The sequence below is a fragment of the Microcebus murinus genome, chromosome 7 (assembly GCF_040939455.1).
Source record: "Microcebus murinus isolate Inina chromosome 7, M.murinus_Inina_mat1.0, whole genome shotgun sequence".
In the NCBI taxonomy this organism is placed as follows: domain Eukaryota; kingdom Metazoa; phylum Chordata; class Mammalia; order Primates; family Cheirogaleidae; genus Microcebus; species Microcebus murinus.
Window position 1 is genome coordinate 2,552,401 of NC_134110.1, and position 20,760 is coordinate 2,573,160.

Genomic DNA, 20,760 nt, shown 5'->3' on the forward strand with positions numbered 1-20,760 from the left:
GAAGCCGGCGCCGCGTCCGTCTCCCGGGGACCACGCGGTTGCCAGGGCTACGGCGTGCGCTGTGGAAGCCGAGAGGCAGCGACTGCCGAGGCGCGGCGGCGGGCGCGGCGAGCGGAGAGCATGAGGAGCCGGTGTCTGTGTCAGATTTGTACCTGCGGGTAAGAGGCGGCGGGGCTCGGGAGCCGGGCGAGGGCCCCTCGGGCACCGCGAGGGCGGTTGTCCCCCAAGACGAGAGTCGGCTGCCGCGAGCCGAAAGCGTTTCCTCCTTGCGGCTCCTGTCCTAGGGTGCGAGGTGGGCCGCGCTCGCGGCGCTGCGGCGACGACGTCAGGCCGGTGCGCGGAGTAGGGGGGGTCCGATCGGCTGGAAGGACGCGTGCCCCACAGAGAGATGGTAAAGAATGTGGCGAGGCCGTGAGTTTGCGACCTGCGTCACACTCTGTGCGTCTCCGGCGTTTCGTCCTCCCGGCCAGACCATGTTTGCGCCCCCGGCCAGGCAGCGCTCCTCTGGGGCCAGGCTGAGGAGGCGGCGCAGTCGTCCCCACCCCGAGCCCAGTCCTGGCCTGCCAGTCCTGCCTGACAACCCTCCACCGCCTGGAAACACAGTCCTTTCCTGCCTCGGCCTCGCCGTTGACCCAGGGATGGATTAGGTCATTATTTGCTGAGTAAATGTGAACATGTCAGTCGCTTCGTATTTGCCATCCCCTTCAAAGGAAAAACACCTGCGTGTTGATGGAACGCAGTTTCTCTGCCACTCTCATGATAAACATGGTTTGTAACTTAGATGTAGACTAACAGATACACAAGGCTGTAGCCTCCCAAGAAAAGTCGTGGGACCGTGTCGAATATTGACACTTACTTGAAGCCTGCTGCAGTTACGTTGGAATTCCTATTCCAACTTAATAGGAATGCCAGGAAACGTGGTAAAGAAGAAAAGGCTGAAAAGGCCAAGATTAAAAAGGTCATTCCGAAGAAAGGCAATATAGAAGTTGCAAGAATAAATGCTGAAAATGCAATCTGCTAGAAAAGGCAAGCAAAAAAAAAAGAAAAAAACAATTTGTTTTGTTTTGTTTTTTGAGACAGGGTCTCGCTTTGTCACCTGGGCTAGGGGGCAATGGCATCATCATAGCTCATTGCAGCCTCACACTCCTGGGCTCAAGCGATCCTCCTGCCTCAGCCTCCTGAGTAGCTGGGACTACAGGCTCACAGGCTCATGCCCAGTTAATTTTTCTATTTTTTGTAGAGACCACGCCCCAGTGGTTTAAGGCTTTTGAAAAGAGCCTGTGGGCAAAGCATGGCTATTTGTTTGAAAGACAAAATCTAAACAAATTAGTAATATATAATAAATATAAAAGGATAGCTGGCAAAAAGAGGAATGTGAAAGGAAGGCAGAAAATTGAGAAAAATACTTAGGAACCAATAATTTTCTCCATCATTTTTACAAAGTACAAAAATCAAAGAAAAGTATCTTAGGAGCTAATAGCCTAAGAGTCTGCAAAGGGAGGTGTCCAGAAATGCTGTTTAAGTTGGTTGAATTTAAAAAAGGGGTTTAAGTGTATTATTTAAAGATACAAATGTAATCAAATTTGTAATCAAATCAAATGAAAAGATCCTTCTCATTTAGATCTTTGCTCAAATATAATGAAAGATCCTCACGTTCAGATCTTTGCTCAAATATCACACAATCTAAAATTGCAACCTTCCTGCCCTACCCCATACTCTCCATCCCACTTCCCTGCTTCATTTTTTTCAATTGCACTCATTATATACTATGTATTTTTCTGATTTATTTGTTATTGGCTACTCCCCCCTCCCCTCCAGGATATAAGCTTAAGGAGGGCAGGGAATTTATTTCCTTTTCTTTCTTAATACTAGATCCCTAATACCTTTGCATAGTTGTTGCTTATTAAATTCTTGCTGAATGAATGAATACAATAATAGGAAGTAAGTGGGAGTGGTACAAATTAAATTTTATCTTTTATGTTAAGATTTGAAAGTTAGTAATTTAAGCTGATAAATCAAGATGTTCAAAGTTTATAAACAAGCATTATAGATGTAGCCTCCAGAAAACTGTAAAGCAGAAATACTAAGAAAAACGTTGCTGTTGGGGATTGGAAATGTTGGGACAAGAGGCCTTTTCTTTCCTTATAACACCTCAGCACCGTTAGATTTTTTACAATGTGAATGTACTGCTTTGATGGAAAATAAAAATAAAAACAATGACAAATTCCAAAACTTTGACTTCATTCTTATAACTAAGTGCAGCTATATCATGATGAACCTCTATGCATGGACCTGTGTACCTGCCTCTATTTTTCCCAAGAGTCTGGGACCACGTGTGGCACTAAATCACTTCAGCACTTTTCCACAGCTTCCATTTTCAGCAGATTTTCCTGAATATCTTAACTCCCTGAGTTTTTTAGATATCCTGTGACACCTCCTCTTCATTCCTCCTCCCTATACCACAATTCTTCATGCAGCAACTTCAAAGCAAAAAAAACCTATTTCTTTTATTTTTTTTTCCTGGAGGTTCACTGAGTTCAGGTGTATCTTAGTTTTGATTCATCTGCAGAGAATATGCATTTTCTTCAGGTTCAGTTTTACCTGGGCTTTTATTATCACCCCTCACTACATGGCCTGGAATCCCCAAATGATATCAGACCTAAGAAACTGACCTTATATTTTAGAATAGTATGACTTTACTTTCTGTTTGTCTGTTTTGGTTTTTTTGTTAGTTTTGTTTTTTAACAATTTTATCTCTTTTTCAATTATGCAATGAATATACATGAGGCATAGTATAAAAATCTAAGCTGAAAAATCTATACTATTGTGAAAATCCTTTATGATCCTTCCCCCCAACAGATAACAGATTTTCTTTAAGATTTGTTTTACATATGCATAGTTTTATTATTTAAAAAGAGAGAGAGTATACTGTATATACTATTCTACAATCCACTTTTTTACTACTTACAATGTCACCATCTTCCAATGGCCATGCATAAAGGTCAAACCTATTCTCTTTAACAACTGCATACTATTAGCTCATATGATTCATTGGTCAGGGTTCTTTGTTATGGACAACATAATCTACTCTGGCTAGTTAGGCAAAAAGGAATGTATTAAGGAGTATATATAGTTCACTTGGAAGAACTGAAGAAATAATTTTCAAAGTAAGTTTCTTGAAAAATTCCCAAAAATCTCACCACAGAAGTGGACTGATATGAAAGCCACTACTTGCAACAGAGTTGTAGACGCCAGAACCACTCACTTCTGCCAAGCTCAGAAAGCTGCCACGTCAGGAAACCTCCTTGCAAGTCAGGATGCTGCCTAACAAGGGCTGTCTCTGATCTCTCCTTGCCTCCACCACAATCTAGGCGAGCAAAACACATGCTGTGCCCTGCCTCTCTCCTTACTTAGCTCTGTTATGAATCAAAGTCTCACGAGAATACACCTTATAGGTGAAGCCTAAATTGTGTGTAGAACCCGCCTGCAAGAGTCTGGGGAATTCCCTTGTTAGTTTTTCTGTAGTGTAAGACACTAAATTATTGTGAGAACAAAACCAGAGTCTGCCACATAAGGATATACCATACTTTGTTCATTGTTTTTGTAAACATCCTTGCAGAGTTTTTTGTTTCTTTGTAAAGCTACTAAAAAATTTACAGTTTATTGAAGGTCTCTGACTGAAATGGAATTGCCACACAAAATGTTTTTTTAAGGTAAAATAATCTTTGAGTTTATTTTTTTGTACAGGCGTCATCATTGTCCACATGGAAACACAAGGATTTATGAAAATGCTGGCGTGTTTTGCCCCACAACTGAATATTTGGAAAAATACCCTATATATGGCAATGTTCTTCCACCTCAGAGCCTTAAACCCAAGGAAGAATTTCGAGCATGCCGTGGTAAAATGGAAGGAATAACTACGTTTAAGTAAATATTGATCTACCATTTGCTGTACTTATTTTCCTCCCAACTCTTCTGGTCTTAATAAGGTTTTCTAACTATTTAAATTGAACTATTTAGTTGATTTAAGTCGAACCAATCTAATAAACAAGAAACTAAGTCACAACTCAAGAAAAACAGAAAGATGAGAATTAGGTTGACAAAGAGAAGAAAAAAAGGAAATAAAAAGTTCTGTTGATTTTTTTTTTTTTACCACCTACAATATCTCATATTTATCTACACTGTCACTACCATCTCAAGGAATGCTTTCTAATTGTTAAGTCTGTCTACTGTAGTTTCTGCAAGTTTATCTGTTTTCAATACTGTAACCTGCCAAGATGATCTTTTTATAATGGAAATTGAATCCTATCACCTTCCTGCTTAAAATACTCTTAAACTTCCCATTGTATGTACCCTAGACCAAAATCTTTACCAAAATCCTGCATGGTTTGCTCCCTACTTGCTTTTCTACTTTATTTTTATTTGAGTGCTCTTTTTACTCTTATGCTCGCATCCATAGGCCATTTTTCATTTCCTTCAAAAGTGCCAGGTTTCCCTTCACTCAGAGCTTTCCAAGATAACTATTTTCCCTGCCTGGAATTTTCCCTCCTTCTTCCCCTAGTTGATACTCATTCAAAATGTAGGTATCAATTAAATTTTCACCTGGAAAAGCCTCTTCTCACACCTCACCCAGTTTTCAGGCTAAGTAAAATTCTTCTATGTACACTCTCCCAGCAAGGCCCTATCAGTGTTCCCTGGAGACAGGAAGTGTGTCCATTGTTACCAGCATTCTATTTCCTGGAACCTAGTAGGATTCCTACTGGCGCACAATAGGTAACCAATATTCGCTATGTGGGTAATGCACAAAAAGTCCTCTTGAGCCTAAACTTTTCATTTGGACTTAGCATTTTTGATTTCTTTGTATCTTTGTCACTTAGGTGACTTTACTTATTTATTTATTATTTTACTTAAACTCTTAATGTGTACACTATATTCAAGGCATAATCTTAGGCATTAAGTATAAAAATATCAATAATATCAAAAATATTAATGAAGAATTCCCTTCATTTGAGTTCAAGAAACTCATGTATCAGATTTCTATAGTTTGGGCTTTAAAAGTGCTCTGTGACAGCTTTAAATTTCAGTGTTAGCCATTTCCATTTCATTTCAGATGGAGCTCATTCTACTTACATAGCACGGGTGGAGACTTTCAAACTCTTAGTTTAATACTTCTACCTTTAACATTTCAGGCAGCTCTTGCAATAATAGTGTTTTAGTGACTCTGGTTCCTTCTGTAGGTATGTGACTTACAAATTTGAAGATTTTTTCCTAGTCTTCAGAATTTGTTGTGCTTTAGTGCCATCTAGAAGTGTTAAAATTGCATATTCTAGAGCTCCACCTAAAAGAGTCAGTAGATGATGGAGTGGGTCCCAGGAATCTGCATTTTGACCAGCACTGTCGGTGCATCTGTTGCCACTGACTCACTGCGAGGGTCAGTACCCACGGCTCACCGAGGGTGACAGGGAACACAAAGCCGAGAAGTGCTTGGCGTTACTGTTGTTTACAGTCTCATGGGGAAGATAATCCAGAATCAAAAAATCAGATAAACAAGATAATTATAGATTATAATAAATGAGACGAAGAAACTGAACAACTGATTAAGATAAATGGGAATGGTTGCTCTTTTTTATTCACCTTTATTCCTTTCTTGATGCCTTAATGGTTCATAATACAGATTTGAAATAAATTTCATAATATTCATATTTATTGAATAAAGATTTTGCTTTCAACCAGTCTAAATGTTAAAATTGAGAAAGTTTAACTTGCCATTTTAAAAGGCAATTGCTTTTCAATTCTGCATTTTCCCAACTGACTTGTTCAAGTAGGCCTTAATGATTTTTTAAAAATTGAAATGTGCCAATTTCCAAAAAGTCCAAATATGCCAATGAAACTAAAAATTAGTTCTTAAATCATCATCTCTCCACTTAGTAAGATAATGGATCTTTTCTTTGTATTTTGCCTGGGAAAGTAGCAGTATTTCTAAGAGCCATAACCTAGGTGCTTGGAATTCTTTCTTGACTTCCTCACCTTGACCATGTTGACTAGGTTAGTAGAAAGTGGATTTAGCAGTACAAAGAATAAGGCATCATTCTATGCTTTTCTGTAATATAGGAAGAGCCTGTGTAAAGAGATGTCTGAACATATACAAAACTTTGGATCCGTTATAGCAATATAGTTGTAGCACAGTTACATGACTGCCAGAGTTGTCAGGAAGTCTCCCTTGAAAAGTAGGATTCTGGACATATCAAATGTTCAGGATGTATCAGATGAATAAGACTGTGTTCACCCTCTACTATTTCTCCTTAGGAAGAGGCTTTGGGTTTCGAGTATACTTTCTAACACTGAACTAGTCTAACCAGAGAAACTGAGACTTCTAAGCTTTCTCTTTGCCCTTCTCTCCCTGATTCTTCCACTTCCTGATTGCCGTTTAGCTTACTCCTTTCTAGCTGGTATTTGGGAAGATCAAAGAACAACTCACATGTCTTGAGACGCAGAGGTATGTGATTTCCACTACTATTTATCCATTAAATACATATTAAGCATTTATTAAGCATCAAGCACTATAGCACTGTACTCGGCACCTGGGATACACTGGTCATGAAACACACTCGTGATCTCTGTGCTTACTGATGTTACGGTCCAGTGGACATAGTAATAAAAAACGTCACAAAATCTACGAAGGGTTAGGGTATCTTGACAGCCAGAATAAGAGGTTGAATTTTATCAGGAAAATGAGAAAAATGAGCTAAAACTTGAAGAATGTTAAGCAATTAAGTGGATCAAGAGGGGAAGGAAATAGATTCCAGGCAGAGAGAGTAGAATGTAGGAGTCAAGAGTATGGAAAGTGGGAAATTCTCCAAGAAGGGCAGTTTGAGCAGAGAAAGAGGAAGCACAGCGTGAGTGGAGCCTGATGAAGGAGGCCAGGCAGAGCCTTCAGGCCATACTCTATTTTATCTACATCCTTAGAGAATGAGAAGCCATTGAAGTTTTCTCTTTTGTTGTCTTTTCTTTCTTTCTTGTTTTGGTGACAGGGCTGTGTAAAAGAGGTAAGGAAGAGGCAAGGAGGATGAAAGCAAGAATGAGCTGATCCAATTTACATGTGAAATAATTATGTTGGTTGCAATGTAGAGAAAAGATTGGAGAGAGGACTAGAGTGGATGCAGGTAAATGAGTTTAAGAAGCTACTGAAGTGGCTCAAATGAGCTGTTCTGAAAGCTTTGAATATTGTGATGACAGGGATGGAGAAAAGTGGTTAGAGGCGAGATATAGGCTTGAGTCTTGACTATGTAGCTGAAGAGATGGTGATGCCATTCACTAAAATAGGTGACAATCAAAAAGGACCAGATCTGTTGTGGGGAAGTAGTTGATTTGGGGCATACTGAGTTTTGAGGTACCATTGAATATCTGAGAGACCATTGTAGGTACTGGTAATGGAGTCCAGAGAAGAGGTCTAAGCTGTGATGTAAATTTGAGAGTCACTTCTGTTAGGTCATTAAATATGAAATGTCACACACAGGTTGAGATGGATTTGCTCCTAGGCAGCTTCATATACTGTATTTCCCGGAAAATAAGACAGGGTCTTATATTTATTTTTCCTCAAGACACCTCAGGGCTTCTTTTCAGGGGATGTGTTGTTTTCCCCTTAAAGCCTCAGCTTGCAGCATGCACAGGATGCCTGGCAGCTGCTTCCACTACAGCTTTTAGCCCATCATTGTCCACCTTGGTCTCAGGTTGCCCATGTGGCTCATTTTCAAGATTAAAATCACCAGAACAGAAATTCTCAAACCACTGATGAACTGTGTGTTCATTAGCCACATCCTTCCCAAACACTTCATTGATATTTCAAGCTGTCTGCGCAGCATTGGTTCCATGATGGAACTCATATTAGAAAATAACGTGAATTTTTTTACTTATCCATGGTTTCACAAAAATTGCTCTAAAACTTTTGAAAGATAATCACAAGCCAAACCATGCATTTGAAAGAATGAGGATGTACCTTCACAGTAAAAATAAAACATGAAGTGTCAAAGTTAAATGACAGAGATATCAACTATCAAACTTAGTACTTAAGGAAATTGGACATTTCATACTTAATAACCTAATATATAGGTAGTAATTAAGCTGTGGGAGTAGAGGGGTTGCCCTTTGGAGTGAAAAATGGATGAGAAGAGGGAGTGGAAGACTTGGAAGAGTCTAAGTCTTGAGGAACTCTAACATTTATTTAACAACTGAATAGAGGTACTGTGTTTGCCTGAAAATAAGACCTACCCATAAAATAAGCCCTAGCAGGATGTCTAAGCATGTGCGCAATAGAAGCCCCACCCCGAAAATAAGCCCTAATGACGGGTGTGGCTGCGCAGCGCGTCTGCACAACCTGTGCATGTCGTCACGGAGTGGTAAGACGTGCAGCCCTTCTCATCTGCCCCATCGTGACAGCTGCTATCCCAGAGGTGACCGGAAAGGTACGGGCAGCCCCACCAACAAGGCCGGCTCCCCCTGTCAGGTGCTGGCCATCCTGTGCATGCTGCAAGCTGAGGCTTTAAGGGGAAAACAACACATCCCCTGAAAAGAAGCCCTGAGGTGTCTTGAGGAAAAATAAATATAAGACCCTGTCTTATTTTCCGGGAAATACAGTATATGAAGCTGCCTAGGAGACTGAGAAGAAATAGGAAGCAGGAGAAGAGAGTTTCCTGGAAATAGAAAGAGTGGACAGTAATGTCAGTTACTGCTAGAGAGGTCAAGTAGGAGGACTAAGCCGGGCGCGGTGGCTCACGCCTGTAATCCTAGCTCTCTGGGAGGCTGAGGCGGGTGGATCCTTTGAGCTCAGGAGTTCAAAACCAACCTGAGCAAGAGCGAGACCCCGTCTCTACTATAAATAGAAAGAAATCAATTGGCCCACTAATATATATATATATATAGAAAAAATTAGCCGGGCATGGTGGCGCATGCCTGTAGTCCCAGCTACTTGGGAGGCTGAGGCAGAAGGATTGCTTGAGCCAGGAGTTTGAGGTTGCTGTGCGCTAGGCTGACACCACGGCACTCACTCTAGCCTGGGCAACAAAGTGAGACTCTGTCTCAAAAAAAAAATAAATAGTAGGAGGACTAAAATTACCTGATGGATTTGATCATATGGAAGTCACTGTCATCTTTAGAGCTGCATTAGGGAAGTGACAGTGCTGGAAACAAGACTGAGGTTGATTGAAGAGGAGAGTTGAAGGGGGTGAGAAAATAGTGATTAATATAAGATAGTTTAATTATAAAATGAGTGACATTCCAGTAGAATCCACAAGAAAAAAGCAATCTGTGAAAACTTAGAGTAATAACAGCAGTAGCTAACCTATTACTATGTACCAAGCATTCTTCTAAACATGTGCATGCATCCTTAAAACAACTCTATGAGGCAGATATTGTCCCATTAAAACTGGGGTATAAGCCGGGCGCGGTGGCTCACGCCTGTAATCCTAGCACTCTGGGAGGCCGAGGCGGGCGGATTGCTCGAGGTCAGGAGTTCGAAACCAGCCTGAGCAAGAGCGAGACCCCATCTCTACTATAAATAGAAAGAAATTAATTGGCCAACTAATATATATATAAAATTAGCCGGGCATGGTGGCGCATGCCTGTAGTCCCAGCTACTTGGGAGGCTGAGGCAGCAGGATTGCTTGAGCCCAGGAGTTTGAGGTTGCTGTGAGCTAGGCTGACGCCACGGCACTCACTCTAGCCTGGGCAACAAGCGAGACTCTGTCTCAAAAAAAAAAACAAAAAAACAAAAAACTGGGGTATAAACAGGTTAACTAAGTTATCCAATGATGGAGCGGGGTTTGGACCCACGCAGTCTGTTCAGTGTGAGTCTGTGGTCTTCTCCATTCCTCCAGACCAACTTGGTGTCTTCAACACTACCTCTGCCACACATGCTGTATCATGCCCCTTGGCTTCCATCCATGTCAGGGGCTTCTGGGAGATCCCAAAATGAGTAAGACTCACGTCTGCACTATGAATGTGGTTTATGTCTAAAGGCCAGAGTTACTAATCATTTAACAATGAGCAGGAAGACAGCATGACTTGAATAAGAAGAATTATGTCCAGTAGTTTGCTAGAGTCTTTAAGTAGGATGAATAAGGATTTTGGCAAAGTGGATCCAGGGGAATGTTTTTTTAAACTTTTCAGGTTCATTAAGACTTTTACCTGAGGTTTCCTTCCAGTTTAAAACAAAATTCAATTACTTGAGGATTTTATTTACTTAATATTCACTTAACTAAGGATCTATTGTAATGATGTTTTAAAAAGTAGAATTTTTGACATATTTACTTTTCTCAAGATATTTAGTCACTGGATAGGACCTTATAAAGGAATTCAGTAGCTTTTTTCAAGTAGTTTATTGACTGTTACTATCTTAATATCTTCTTGGACTTTTCAAGTAAAAAAAAAAAACCCTTGAAATTTTCAGTACTTCATTGGAATACTTAGAAAAAAAAGAACCTGTGAGGCTATGTTTCAAATTTATATATTTCAGGTCGGATTATCGTCCTTATGAAATAGTCAAACCGCCTCGCCACGTACCAGAAGAATATAAACCGAAACAGGGGAAGATTGATCTTGGCACCACCTACAAACGAGATTTTAATTCTTATAAAATACAGCCTGTGGCAATAGTCCGCCCTTTGGAAAGACAACAAGTTAAAAAAGGAAAATTGGACACTGTCCCAACCTATAAAGGTAACTTGCCATTTCAAAAATGAAAGAGCCAGAAAACGAAAACTCACTTCCAGCTTTAATATCAAATATCAAATTATAACTTTGGTGTGCTGCCAAACGTAGCCCCAATGGCTTAGGAAAGAACATTTCTCTTTGATTAAAGTAGTAGTATATAGTGCAAAAAAAGACCATTTGCTTGATTGAGAGTTAATAAACCTGGATTCCTGTCCAAATTCAGCCACTTAATTAGGTTCCTCTATCTCAAAACAGATAAAAAACAAAGATGCCATTCAACAAGCATTATGTGACATTTGTCGCTTTATGTCACATTTAGTTGGCATTGTTCCTTTCTTCCTATCCTAGACTGAGTTGAAACTCTACTGAGAGTGCTAAGTCTTTGAGAAGCTCAAATAAATAGCAACCATCTTCTCCATTCAAGTTCAGAACCAACCTGTAGAGCAAAAGAGTTGACTGATGGAGAAGCAAAGTATTACTTTCATACTGATAAAAGCCAGGGTGGAGATAAGCTTTCATCTGAAAACAGGTGATTCCTGATACTGAACAAGGCAGGCTCATCTGCCCGGGACAGGCAGTCCTGGACAGCGACACGGGATCTGCCCCTCCTTCCAGCGTGAGGGAGTGTGAGGAAGCCTTTTGTTTGCTGGCAGCTGATGTGGAAGAATAGGAGCCTGGCAATGTACGTTTTTCTTTCCAAAAGCCTATCTGACGTTAAAGTATTCTGTGACTTTTGGGAGATGGTGTCTTTTTTTTTTTAAAATAGGCCACCTTGATAATAGATAATATCTTTATATATTTTTTTATTAATGTAATTTCAGATATAGGATTACATTTTAAAATAATGTAAATGAGTTTTATCAAATAGCTGAATGGGTATGTCCTAATAAAAAACTCTTTTGTAAGAGTGATGCCATCAACAATCAATGTAATGATTCACACTTTACCCATTCAATGGATAAGTAAAGTGCAGGTTATCAATATACTGTGATCTGTAAGCCTACCTATTTGGGAGGTCAGGAACAATGTTCTTTCTGTTTTTTAAAGCTGTGAGCACATAAGACGCTATACAGAGAACAAATTGTGAACTCAATGCATATGGCAAGCAAGTATAATCAAATGTAGCATATAGTAACTGCTACATGTATAAATTTATTGATATACATAGGAGATAATGTCTGTGCAAAATTTGACATAAAAATTGATGGAAATGACTGTACTTAATCTTTTATATAACCATGGTAAGATTTTATTTTCTTTTTTGCTACAAGATCTATTTTAAAAATCAGTAATATTGATGTCCCCTGACGCTGTGAACATCTACACACAACACAAACACACACACCATTAGTTCTCGATTTCCATTACCTGGGTTTTCTGTGGGTTCTCATATTTTCACTCCCATAGTTCAAGGTTGAGGAATACTGGGTTCCCTCTGGCTTTTTCTCTCCTGATCTTTCCTAGTCAGGAAAGTTTATGTTTTATATAATATTAACATTTCCAGGTTTTCAGTCATGACACAACAGAAATACTAAGGGCCAAGGCCGAACTTCCCCATTCTGTGTGACTGTGCTGCAGGTTTTATAGATAACTACTTAAGGACAGGTCTGTAGCTGAACAGGAGTCACAATGGGAAGATACGGTCCCACTATCCTCTCAGAGTTAAAGGACAGAGGAAAGACAGAAATGGGACATGATAAAGCAAAAAAACCCTACAAGATAGTAAGCAGGGCAACATTTAGATTCTGGAGATGTGGATTTATGAAACTGGTGACTCCTCAACAAAAATGTATCTGCCCCTAGCAGTCTCAACGTATAAATTCAATACAGAGATCTGGACTGCGGCATGGTTGTTGACATTTAGAAACTTTACTGTTGATAACCAAGGTAGTAAAAGATGTGTACACTGAAAACTATAAAATACTGATAAAGCCAGGCGTGTTGACTCATGCCTGTAATCCTAGCACTTTGGGAGGCTGAGGCAGGAGGATTGCTTGAGGTCAGGAGTTCAAGACCAACCCGACCAAGAGCAAGACCTCATCTCTACAAAGAATAGAAAAACTAGCCAGGTGTGGTGACATGCACATGTAGTCCCAATTACTCAGGAGGCTGAGACAGGAGGATCACTTGAACCCAGAAGTTTGAGGTTGCAGTGAGCTGTTGATGATGCCACTGCACTCTAGCCAGGGCCACAGAGTGAGACCCTGTCTCAAAAAAAAAAAAAAAAAGATCGATGAAAGACATTGAAAAAGGCACAAATAGAACAAATAGAAATATATCCTATGTTTATGGATTAGAAGAATAATATTGTTAAAATGTTCATATTACCCAAAGCAATCTGTAGATTCAATGTGATCTCTATCAAAATTCAAATGGCATTTTTCACAGAAATAGAAAAAACAATTCTAAAATTTATTTGAAATCACAAAAGACTCTGATTAGCCAAAACAATCCTGAGAAAGAACAAAGTTTGAAGCATCACACTTTCTGATTTCAAATTGTGTTACAAAGCTAAAGTAATCAAACTATAATAGTATGGTACTGGCATAAAAACAGACACACAGACCAGTGAAACAGAATAGAGAGCCCAGAAATAAACCCAAGTGTATATAGCCAACTAATTTTTGATGAGGATGCAAGAATATTCAAAGGAGAAAGAATAGTCTCTTTAATAAATGGTGTTAGGAAAACTGGATATCTACATGCAAAAGAATGAAATTAGACCATTATCTTACACTATACACAAAAATCAACTCGAAGTGGATTAAAGATTTAATTATCTTAAACATAAGACCTGAAACCATAAAACTCCTAAAAGAAAACATAGACGGAAATTTCCTTGACAATGACCTTAGCAGTGATTTTTTGGCTATGACTCCAAAAGCACAAGCAACAAAAGCAAAAATAGACAAATGGCATTATGTCAAACTAAGAAGCTTTTTCACAGCAAGGAAACAATCAACAAAACAAAAAGGCAACCTATGAATTTGGAGAAGATATTTGCAAGTCATGTATAAGGTGTTAATATTCAAAATACATAAGGAACTCACATAACTAAATAGCAAAAAAAAAAAAAAGCAAGATTAAAAACTGGCCAAAGGAATGGAATAAACATTTTTCCAAAGAAGACATACAAAGGGCCAACAGGAATATGAAAAGATACTCAACGTTACTTAACATCAGGTAAATGCAAATCAAAACCACTATGAGATACCACCTCACACCTGTTAGGATGGCTACTATAAAAAAGATAAAAGGCAACAAGTGTTGATGAGGATGTGGAGAAAAAGGAATCCTTGTAGACTGTTGGTAGAAATGTAAATTGTTACAGCCATTATGGAAAACAGTACAAAGGTTCCTCAAAAAATTAACAATAGAACATCCTTATGATCCAGCAATTCCTCCTTTGGGTGTATACCCAAAGTACATGAAATCATTACCTGGAGGAGATATCTGTACTCCCGTATTTATTGCAGCATTATTAACAATAGCCAAGATAAGGAAACAACCTGGTATCCATTGAAGGATGAATGGATTAAAAAATTGTGAGATAGACTAGATATAGATATAGATAGATAAGAATCCAATTTCATTCTCCTGCATGTGGATATCCAGTTTCCCCAACACCATTTATTGAAGAGACTATTCCCATTACCCATATCTTCTTGTACCCTTGCCATAAATTAGTTGGCTATATGTGCTTAAGTTTATTTTTGCACTCTATTTCATTGGTCGATGTGTCTGTTTCTGTGCCCACACCATACTGTTTTGATTAGCTCTGTAATATAATGTGATATCAGACAGTGTGATGCTTCCAACTTTGTTTTCTTTCTCAAGATTGCTTTAGCTAAAATAAATGAATGAATGGATGGATAAAGAAATTATGATATATATGTATATAATGGAATATTATTCAGACTTAAAAAAGGAGATCCTGTCATTTGTGACAGTGTACACAAACTTAGAGAGGACATGCTAAGTGAAATAAGCTAGACATAGAAAGAAAGGTATGCATGATCTGACTTAAATGTGAAATCTGAAAAAGTCGAATACACAGAAGCAGAGAATAGAGTGATGGTTACCAGGGGCAGGGAGCTGTGGGGAATGTTGGCCTAGGTGTACAAAGTTGCAGCTACATAGGATGAACAAATCTACAGATCTAATGCACAGCATGGTGACTGTAGTAATAATACTGTATTGCATACTAGAAATTAAGAGTAGATTTCAGGTGCTTTCACCACACACACACATACACGGGGGACTATGTGAGGAGATGGATATATTAGCTTTTCTGCAGCAGTCATTTCACTATGTGCATATACATGTTAAAATATCTTGTATACCTTAAATATGTATAATTTTTATTTTAAAAATAAAATCATATGGACTATGTAAAGGGACTTTATAACAGAGTTGAGGAAAAAAGCAGTAATAGCATGAAAAATTAAATAACCATCCTAGAAAAAAATAATATTAAATATCACAGTGCTTCAAAAACTTACAGTGAAGCAATCAGTGCTTCAAAAACTTCAAAACCTGATACCACTTCAAGCCAGCCTGGGAATGCATCAGAGACTAGTGCATACTGATGTATATAAATAGGAGGGACATCCCCCAAACTGGTATGAACTGTGAGTTCTGCTGCCAGGTAGGTTATAGTAGATGGTAGAAAGCTATTACTTCCACTACAACTAATAAAAGTATAGATTTTTGAAAATCATTTTAATAGTATCAAACAGCTGTAGAAGCAAAGCTGAAATTTCAGAAAGGGAGGAGCCCTTGCTAGTTGAGCTGAGATGGCCAATCATTTAATTCTCCAGGAGCATTTGTTAAATCCAGGCCAAGGCTGAAGATTGAGCTTGGCATAGCAAAGAGACTCCACTAGGGGAAGAGAAAGCAGTCTAGCACTTGATACGTGGGCCTGTGTGACAAACTGGAATCTAGAAAAGCCCCAGATGCTTGGCTGGTTTTCCTTGTGGGACATTGAGTGAGTGTTTAGCGGGCATGGTGGGCTGGGAGACTGGGCCAGAAAAATCCCACAGAAATATTCCACAGTCTTATTGGGAGTAGATCCTTAGGAAACAAAGTCTAGCTAGAATGACCCTACCACAAACATACCTCAGGTGTTGTCCTTGAGACATTTGAGACTAGGTCTGTTTTAAATATAACCTCAGCTTGCGGTAGTTCTCCAGCTCTGCCTCCTGGCATCCTTTTATTATAGATTCCTCTCCCATTTCCATCTGGCTCTTTATTTTCCACTTTAATTTCACAAGAATAAGAATGCTTAATCTAGCTTATCTTTTCTTGCCAGTTTGTTGCATAGGTCTCTGCTAGTCTTTTTTTTTTAATTTAATTTCAATTTTGATTTTTTTTTTTTTTTTTTTTTTTAGAGACAGTCTCATTCTGTTGTCCAGGCTGGAATGCAGTGGTGTGATGATAGCTCACTGCAGTCTCAAACTCCCGGGCTCAAGTGATCTTCCCTTAGCTTCCCTAGTAGCTGGGTCCACAGGTACATGCCACCAGGTCTACCTAATTTTCTTTAAAAATTTTTTTAGAGATGGGGTCTCACTATGTTGCCTAGAGTGGTCTTAGACTCCTGGCCCCAAGTGATCCTCCTGCCCCAGCCTCCAGAGTAGCTGGGACTGCAGGCATGAACCACTGCACCCGGTTCATCTGCTAGTCTATAGGTTGCCTATTCTTGGGTCAGGTACGCATTCTCATCCAAACATCAGAAGCTTAATCATTTATGTAGTCCAAAACTTGGCCATTGTGGCAGAGATATTTATGGATAAGGAAGTTTTCTCTTTGAAAGAGATATCCCTGTCCGTATTTGAGGTTTGGGCTTTCCAGTAAATGTTGTGTAGACTTTAGTCCAGATTCTGATACGTTATCTTGTATAGTAAACTTGTCTTTTATGAATTAATTTTTGGTATTTACAGATACAAATTTTTGGATGAAGTCAATTCTATCATATTTCCCAGCTTACCATCTTTCTCATCTAGAAATAGAAAACAAATAATCCTCAGTTGAAATATAAACACTTCAGTTTTCCATCCATGGTCTAGGTAAACTGCAGAAGGCAGCTGAAGGTATTTAACTTCTAAACCTGAAATCTTAGCCCTGATGTTCGCTTCTAAATTCTACATAAAATTTTAAATACTTTTGAAAGTACTCAGTCCAGGCCCCTGGCCTCTGGATAGCTCTCTATCTTTTGGCAATGCCTTAAAGTCCATTTCACGAGGAGGAAGAGTTGAAGCCAGTGATCTTTTAGGGATCGTACAAGTTACCCTGTATCTTTCCTCAAGGAGTTCTTTAGGCTTCCTAGAGTATAATGGCGTTGAAATTTTCTCCCCTTTGAGGAGTTCTTCCAAAGCAAGTAGTAATATTCTCATCACTTTGCCCACACAGCAGGACACTTGATTTTATTTTAAGCCTTAGATTTTATGGCTTCCTTTAGCATTTTGTGAAGCATAGTGAAAATCCTAATGAGTTCCTGGGAATTCAACCATAATCTTCCAAATTCTGTCCTTACCTACAACACAGTCCGCTTGCCTTTCTAGAACTACCCACAATCAGGCTCAGATGTGCCCTTGACTGGTTATGTGCAGACGAATCAGGAAATGGAAATTTATGTGCATTAACGTGAGGAGATGGATAGAGGAAGGTGGGAATTAGGAAAAAAAAGAACAAATCTGAGGGGAATCAGAGAAATGTCACACTTGATGCTAGTGTTTGGATTTCTAAAGGAAATGGAAGGATGTTTGGCAATGAGAGAAGTAGTCATGATTTTTAGAAGATGGTTGTTTTCTTAAGAATTTAAAAATATTTTGTTTCTTTGTTTTTAATTTTCAAGATGATTATAGAGCGTGGGACATTCAGAAAAGTGAACTTTATAAACCAGAACAAACTTACCACCCCCCTACTGTGAAATTTGGAAATTCAACTACGTTTCAGGATGACTATGTTCCTCGGGAAATAAAACTCAGGCAAAGCTTTAAACCGTCCTCTGTGGTCAAACGTTCGATGGTCCCTTTTAGTGGTGATACCAGTTATTGCCTTGATTACGTACCTCATCAGCTAGAATTAAAGTTTGAAAGGCCAAAAGAAGTTTACAAACCAACTGACCAACCCTTTGAAGATCTCACAACTCACCGGAATGACTTTCAGGGTCTTGCTGGTGAAACTGCAAAAATCTGCAAACCTGCATATACCAGAGTGACCCAAAATGCTCAGTTTCAAGGAAGCACTGAATTCCGTGAAAGTTTTCAATCGTGGGAAATCCCACCACCTGCAGCCAAGAGAGTGTGGGAGTACGTGCCCCCTACGGGAAGCATGGAGCTGAACAGCACAAGCCATCTAGACTACGTTCCCTATCAGGCCAGTCCCGTTCTTCCCATCCGGCCAGTTTCTCGTAGAAGAAGTAACAATTTTCCTTTCCAAGGAAAAAGCACCCTGAAGGAAGATTTTCCAGCATGGGAAAATTGCCGTCAAGGCCTTATTAAGAAGCAGCAGCAGATCCCCAACCCATCTGGAAAATTTGACAGTTTGAGCACTTTCAGATCTCACTATGTGCCACATGAATTGATTCCAACAGAGAGTTGCAAACCTTTAAATGTTACTGTTAAGAGTTCTGTTCCATTTGATGATGTAACCATGTACTCTACAGAGTACACACCGAAGAAACAGGAAATCTGCCCGGCTAGTTATCCTTCTCCTCCTGGTTATATATTTGAAAACACAAACGCCCAAGGTCATAAATTCTTCCGCAAGGTCACTCCTGCAGTGAAGGCCTTCTAATCATCAAATTGTGCTTAAAAGGACGCTAACTAGCAAAGTGTTGGTTTTTTAAGGGAAATCCCAATTTTTATAGTGAGAAAAATTTTTGAGAGGTATAATAAATTATTTTTTAGGTTTTAAACAAGAAAATTGGAAAATGTATCATAGGAGATCAGAATCTTAAAATCCATTTGCATTGACATTTTAATCAAGATTGTTCTTTAATATGCATTTTTCAAGGTTGAATAATGTACATTCTCCTGTGAACTATTTTAATACCCAACATACTCTTTTTTTTTTTTTTTTTTGAGACAGAGTCTCACTTTGTTGCCCAGGATAGAGTGAGTGCCGTGGCATCAGCCTCGCTCACAGCAACCTCAAACTCCTGGGCTCAAGCAATCAATCCTTCTGCCTCAGCCTCCCAAGTAGCTGGGACTACAGGCATGCGCCACCATGCCCAGCTACTTTTTTCTATATATTTTTAGTTGTCCAATTAATTTCTTTCTATTTTTAGTAGAGACAGGGTCTCACTCTTGCTCAGGCTGGTTTCGAACTCCTGACCTTGAGCAGTCCACCTGCCTCAGCCTCCCAGAGTGCTAGGATTACAGGCGTGAGCCACCGTGCCAGGCCCCAAAATACTTTTTGGTAGCTTGTCCCCAATCTATTACTATTTACACTTCTGTTTATAATTGTGGCAGTTGTATTGTTATGCACATTACAGTTGTCATTTATCAAGCCCATTAGGACTATCTACAACACCATGGTAAATGCTATAAATTCCTCCTCCAAGAGAATGGGATTCATTTTCCTCAGACGTCTGGTGTACGCTGAGTCAAGTTTTGGTTTGTGGCGACGAGACTGCTCCGCACCGTGTTCAAGTTAACAGGAGGCATTGCGGTGTGGCAAGGAAAGGCTCTGTGGGCCGGAATCAGAAGACCTGAGTTCTAATGACATCAGTTTCTATTTGTGCCACCCTAGGCAAGTGACTCATGTCTCTGAGCCTCAGTGTCTTCATTTGTAAAAGGAGATCTATTCTCAAAAAGTTTGTTTTGAGCATCAGATCACATTATGCATTTTAATCCATAAAGTAAAAGTACACACGTAACAGATTCTGTTAATAAATCAATCTCTTTTTGTACTTGTTTTTTTTCCTTTTCAAATTAGGCTAATTACCTACCCAGTCCTCATTTTCTGGCCAGTGGCCATAACCTAATGCACTCTGAGCTTACGAGTAGTGTGTACTTCTAAGAAGAGCTTCTCCTGTAAAGCTTCATGAACACCCGAGAAGTTTTTATGGAGAATGGAGAGCTTGGATTGGGGTAAATACCTTGGTTTGAATGACAGTATTTACAGAGAAAAAAAGTATTTGCTAGAGGAGTTTTAGGAAGACTGACAGCTCTGAAGAAATTTTCAGGGTAAACTCAGGTAATTTATGCATCTAGTTGCCACACCCATAATCACTGTTCAGAAGCAGAACTAGGCCCAGTGTGGGTCATAATCACCTTGTTCACCATTTCCAGAAGATAAGTGCTGAGAAGGGAGGAAAGGAATGATGCCAGTAAGTGAAGCAGAAGCAACATATCGCACTTATAAATACTGGAAATTTCCTAACGAATTAAATTCTTATTGAGTGGTTGGTTTTTTAAAAATAAATGTTTGCAGTGTGGAAGAATATGATTTATTTTAGCATAAAGTAAATTTTAGTTTTTTATGGCTTCAGAATTGTTTCAAAATATACTTTATTGAGAATAGATTCATCAATATTTGGTTAAAATATTTTTTAATTATTTGAAAGTAATGTGTTCTTATTTACATTTGCATTTATTAGTGAAAATTGTTCTGTGAAATTTTATATTTCTATGTAACATTAATAAAGCATCAATAAAAGGAATGGATTGTCATAAAATCATTTCTGTACCTAATTTTGTGTGGAAAAGAGAGCTTTTAAATAAAGTCAAGTCTTGGTTAAACTATATGTAAGCAGATACTCTTACTTTTTAAATAGAAAATGTTATTACATAATCAAAATTAAAAATCAAAACCCTGGTCCATATTCCATATCCTGGTCCATATTCCAATGCTGGATATTCAAATCCCTCTATAATTTGATAGGGATGGCCTCCTCCCTGGACAACAGTGGCCCTTAATAAGACATCTTATCAGGGTTACTGAGGCAGTTCACTATGGGCTGAGGACACAAGGATGAACAGTGTGTCCCCCATAATCTAACAAGATAGGTAGGAGATGACAGCTGAGCTGAATCTTGAAAGATAAGTG

At 39.1% G+C, this 20,760-nt stretch overlaps 1 protein-coding gene across 1 annotated transcript; it reads left to right on the forward strand.

The window, feature by feature from the left end:
- Window positions 1-52: 52 nt before the first annotated feature.
- On the forward strand, window positions 53-20,458 carry SAXO2 (stabilizer of axonemal microtubules 2). The gene is made up of 4 exons (XM_012751785.3): window positions 53-158; window positions 3,748-3,927; window positions 10,511-10,713; window positions 17,561-20,458. The coding sequence occupies exons 1-4, from the start codon at window positions 121-123 to the stop codon at window positions 18,502-18,504; spliced, it is 1,365 nt and encodes a 454-aa protein (XP_012607239.2). The 5' UTR covers window positions 53-120; the 3' UTR covers window positions 18,505-20,458.
- The last annotated feature ends 302 nt before the right edge of the window (window positions 20,459-20,760 follow it).

Coding starts and splice junctions, on each gene's coding strand:
- SAXO2 (XM_012751785.3), top strand. CDS start 121: ATGAGGAGCCGGTGTCTGTGTCAGATTTGTACCTGCGG. Junction 3,928..10,510: donor GAAGGAATAACTACGTTTAA/GTAAATATTGAT, acceptor TATATATTTCAG/GTCGGATTATCGTCCTTATG. Junction 10,714..17,560: donor CACTGTCCCAACCTATAAAG/GTAACTTGCCAT, acceptor TTAATTTTCAAG/ATGATTATAGAGCGTGGGAC.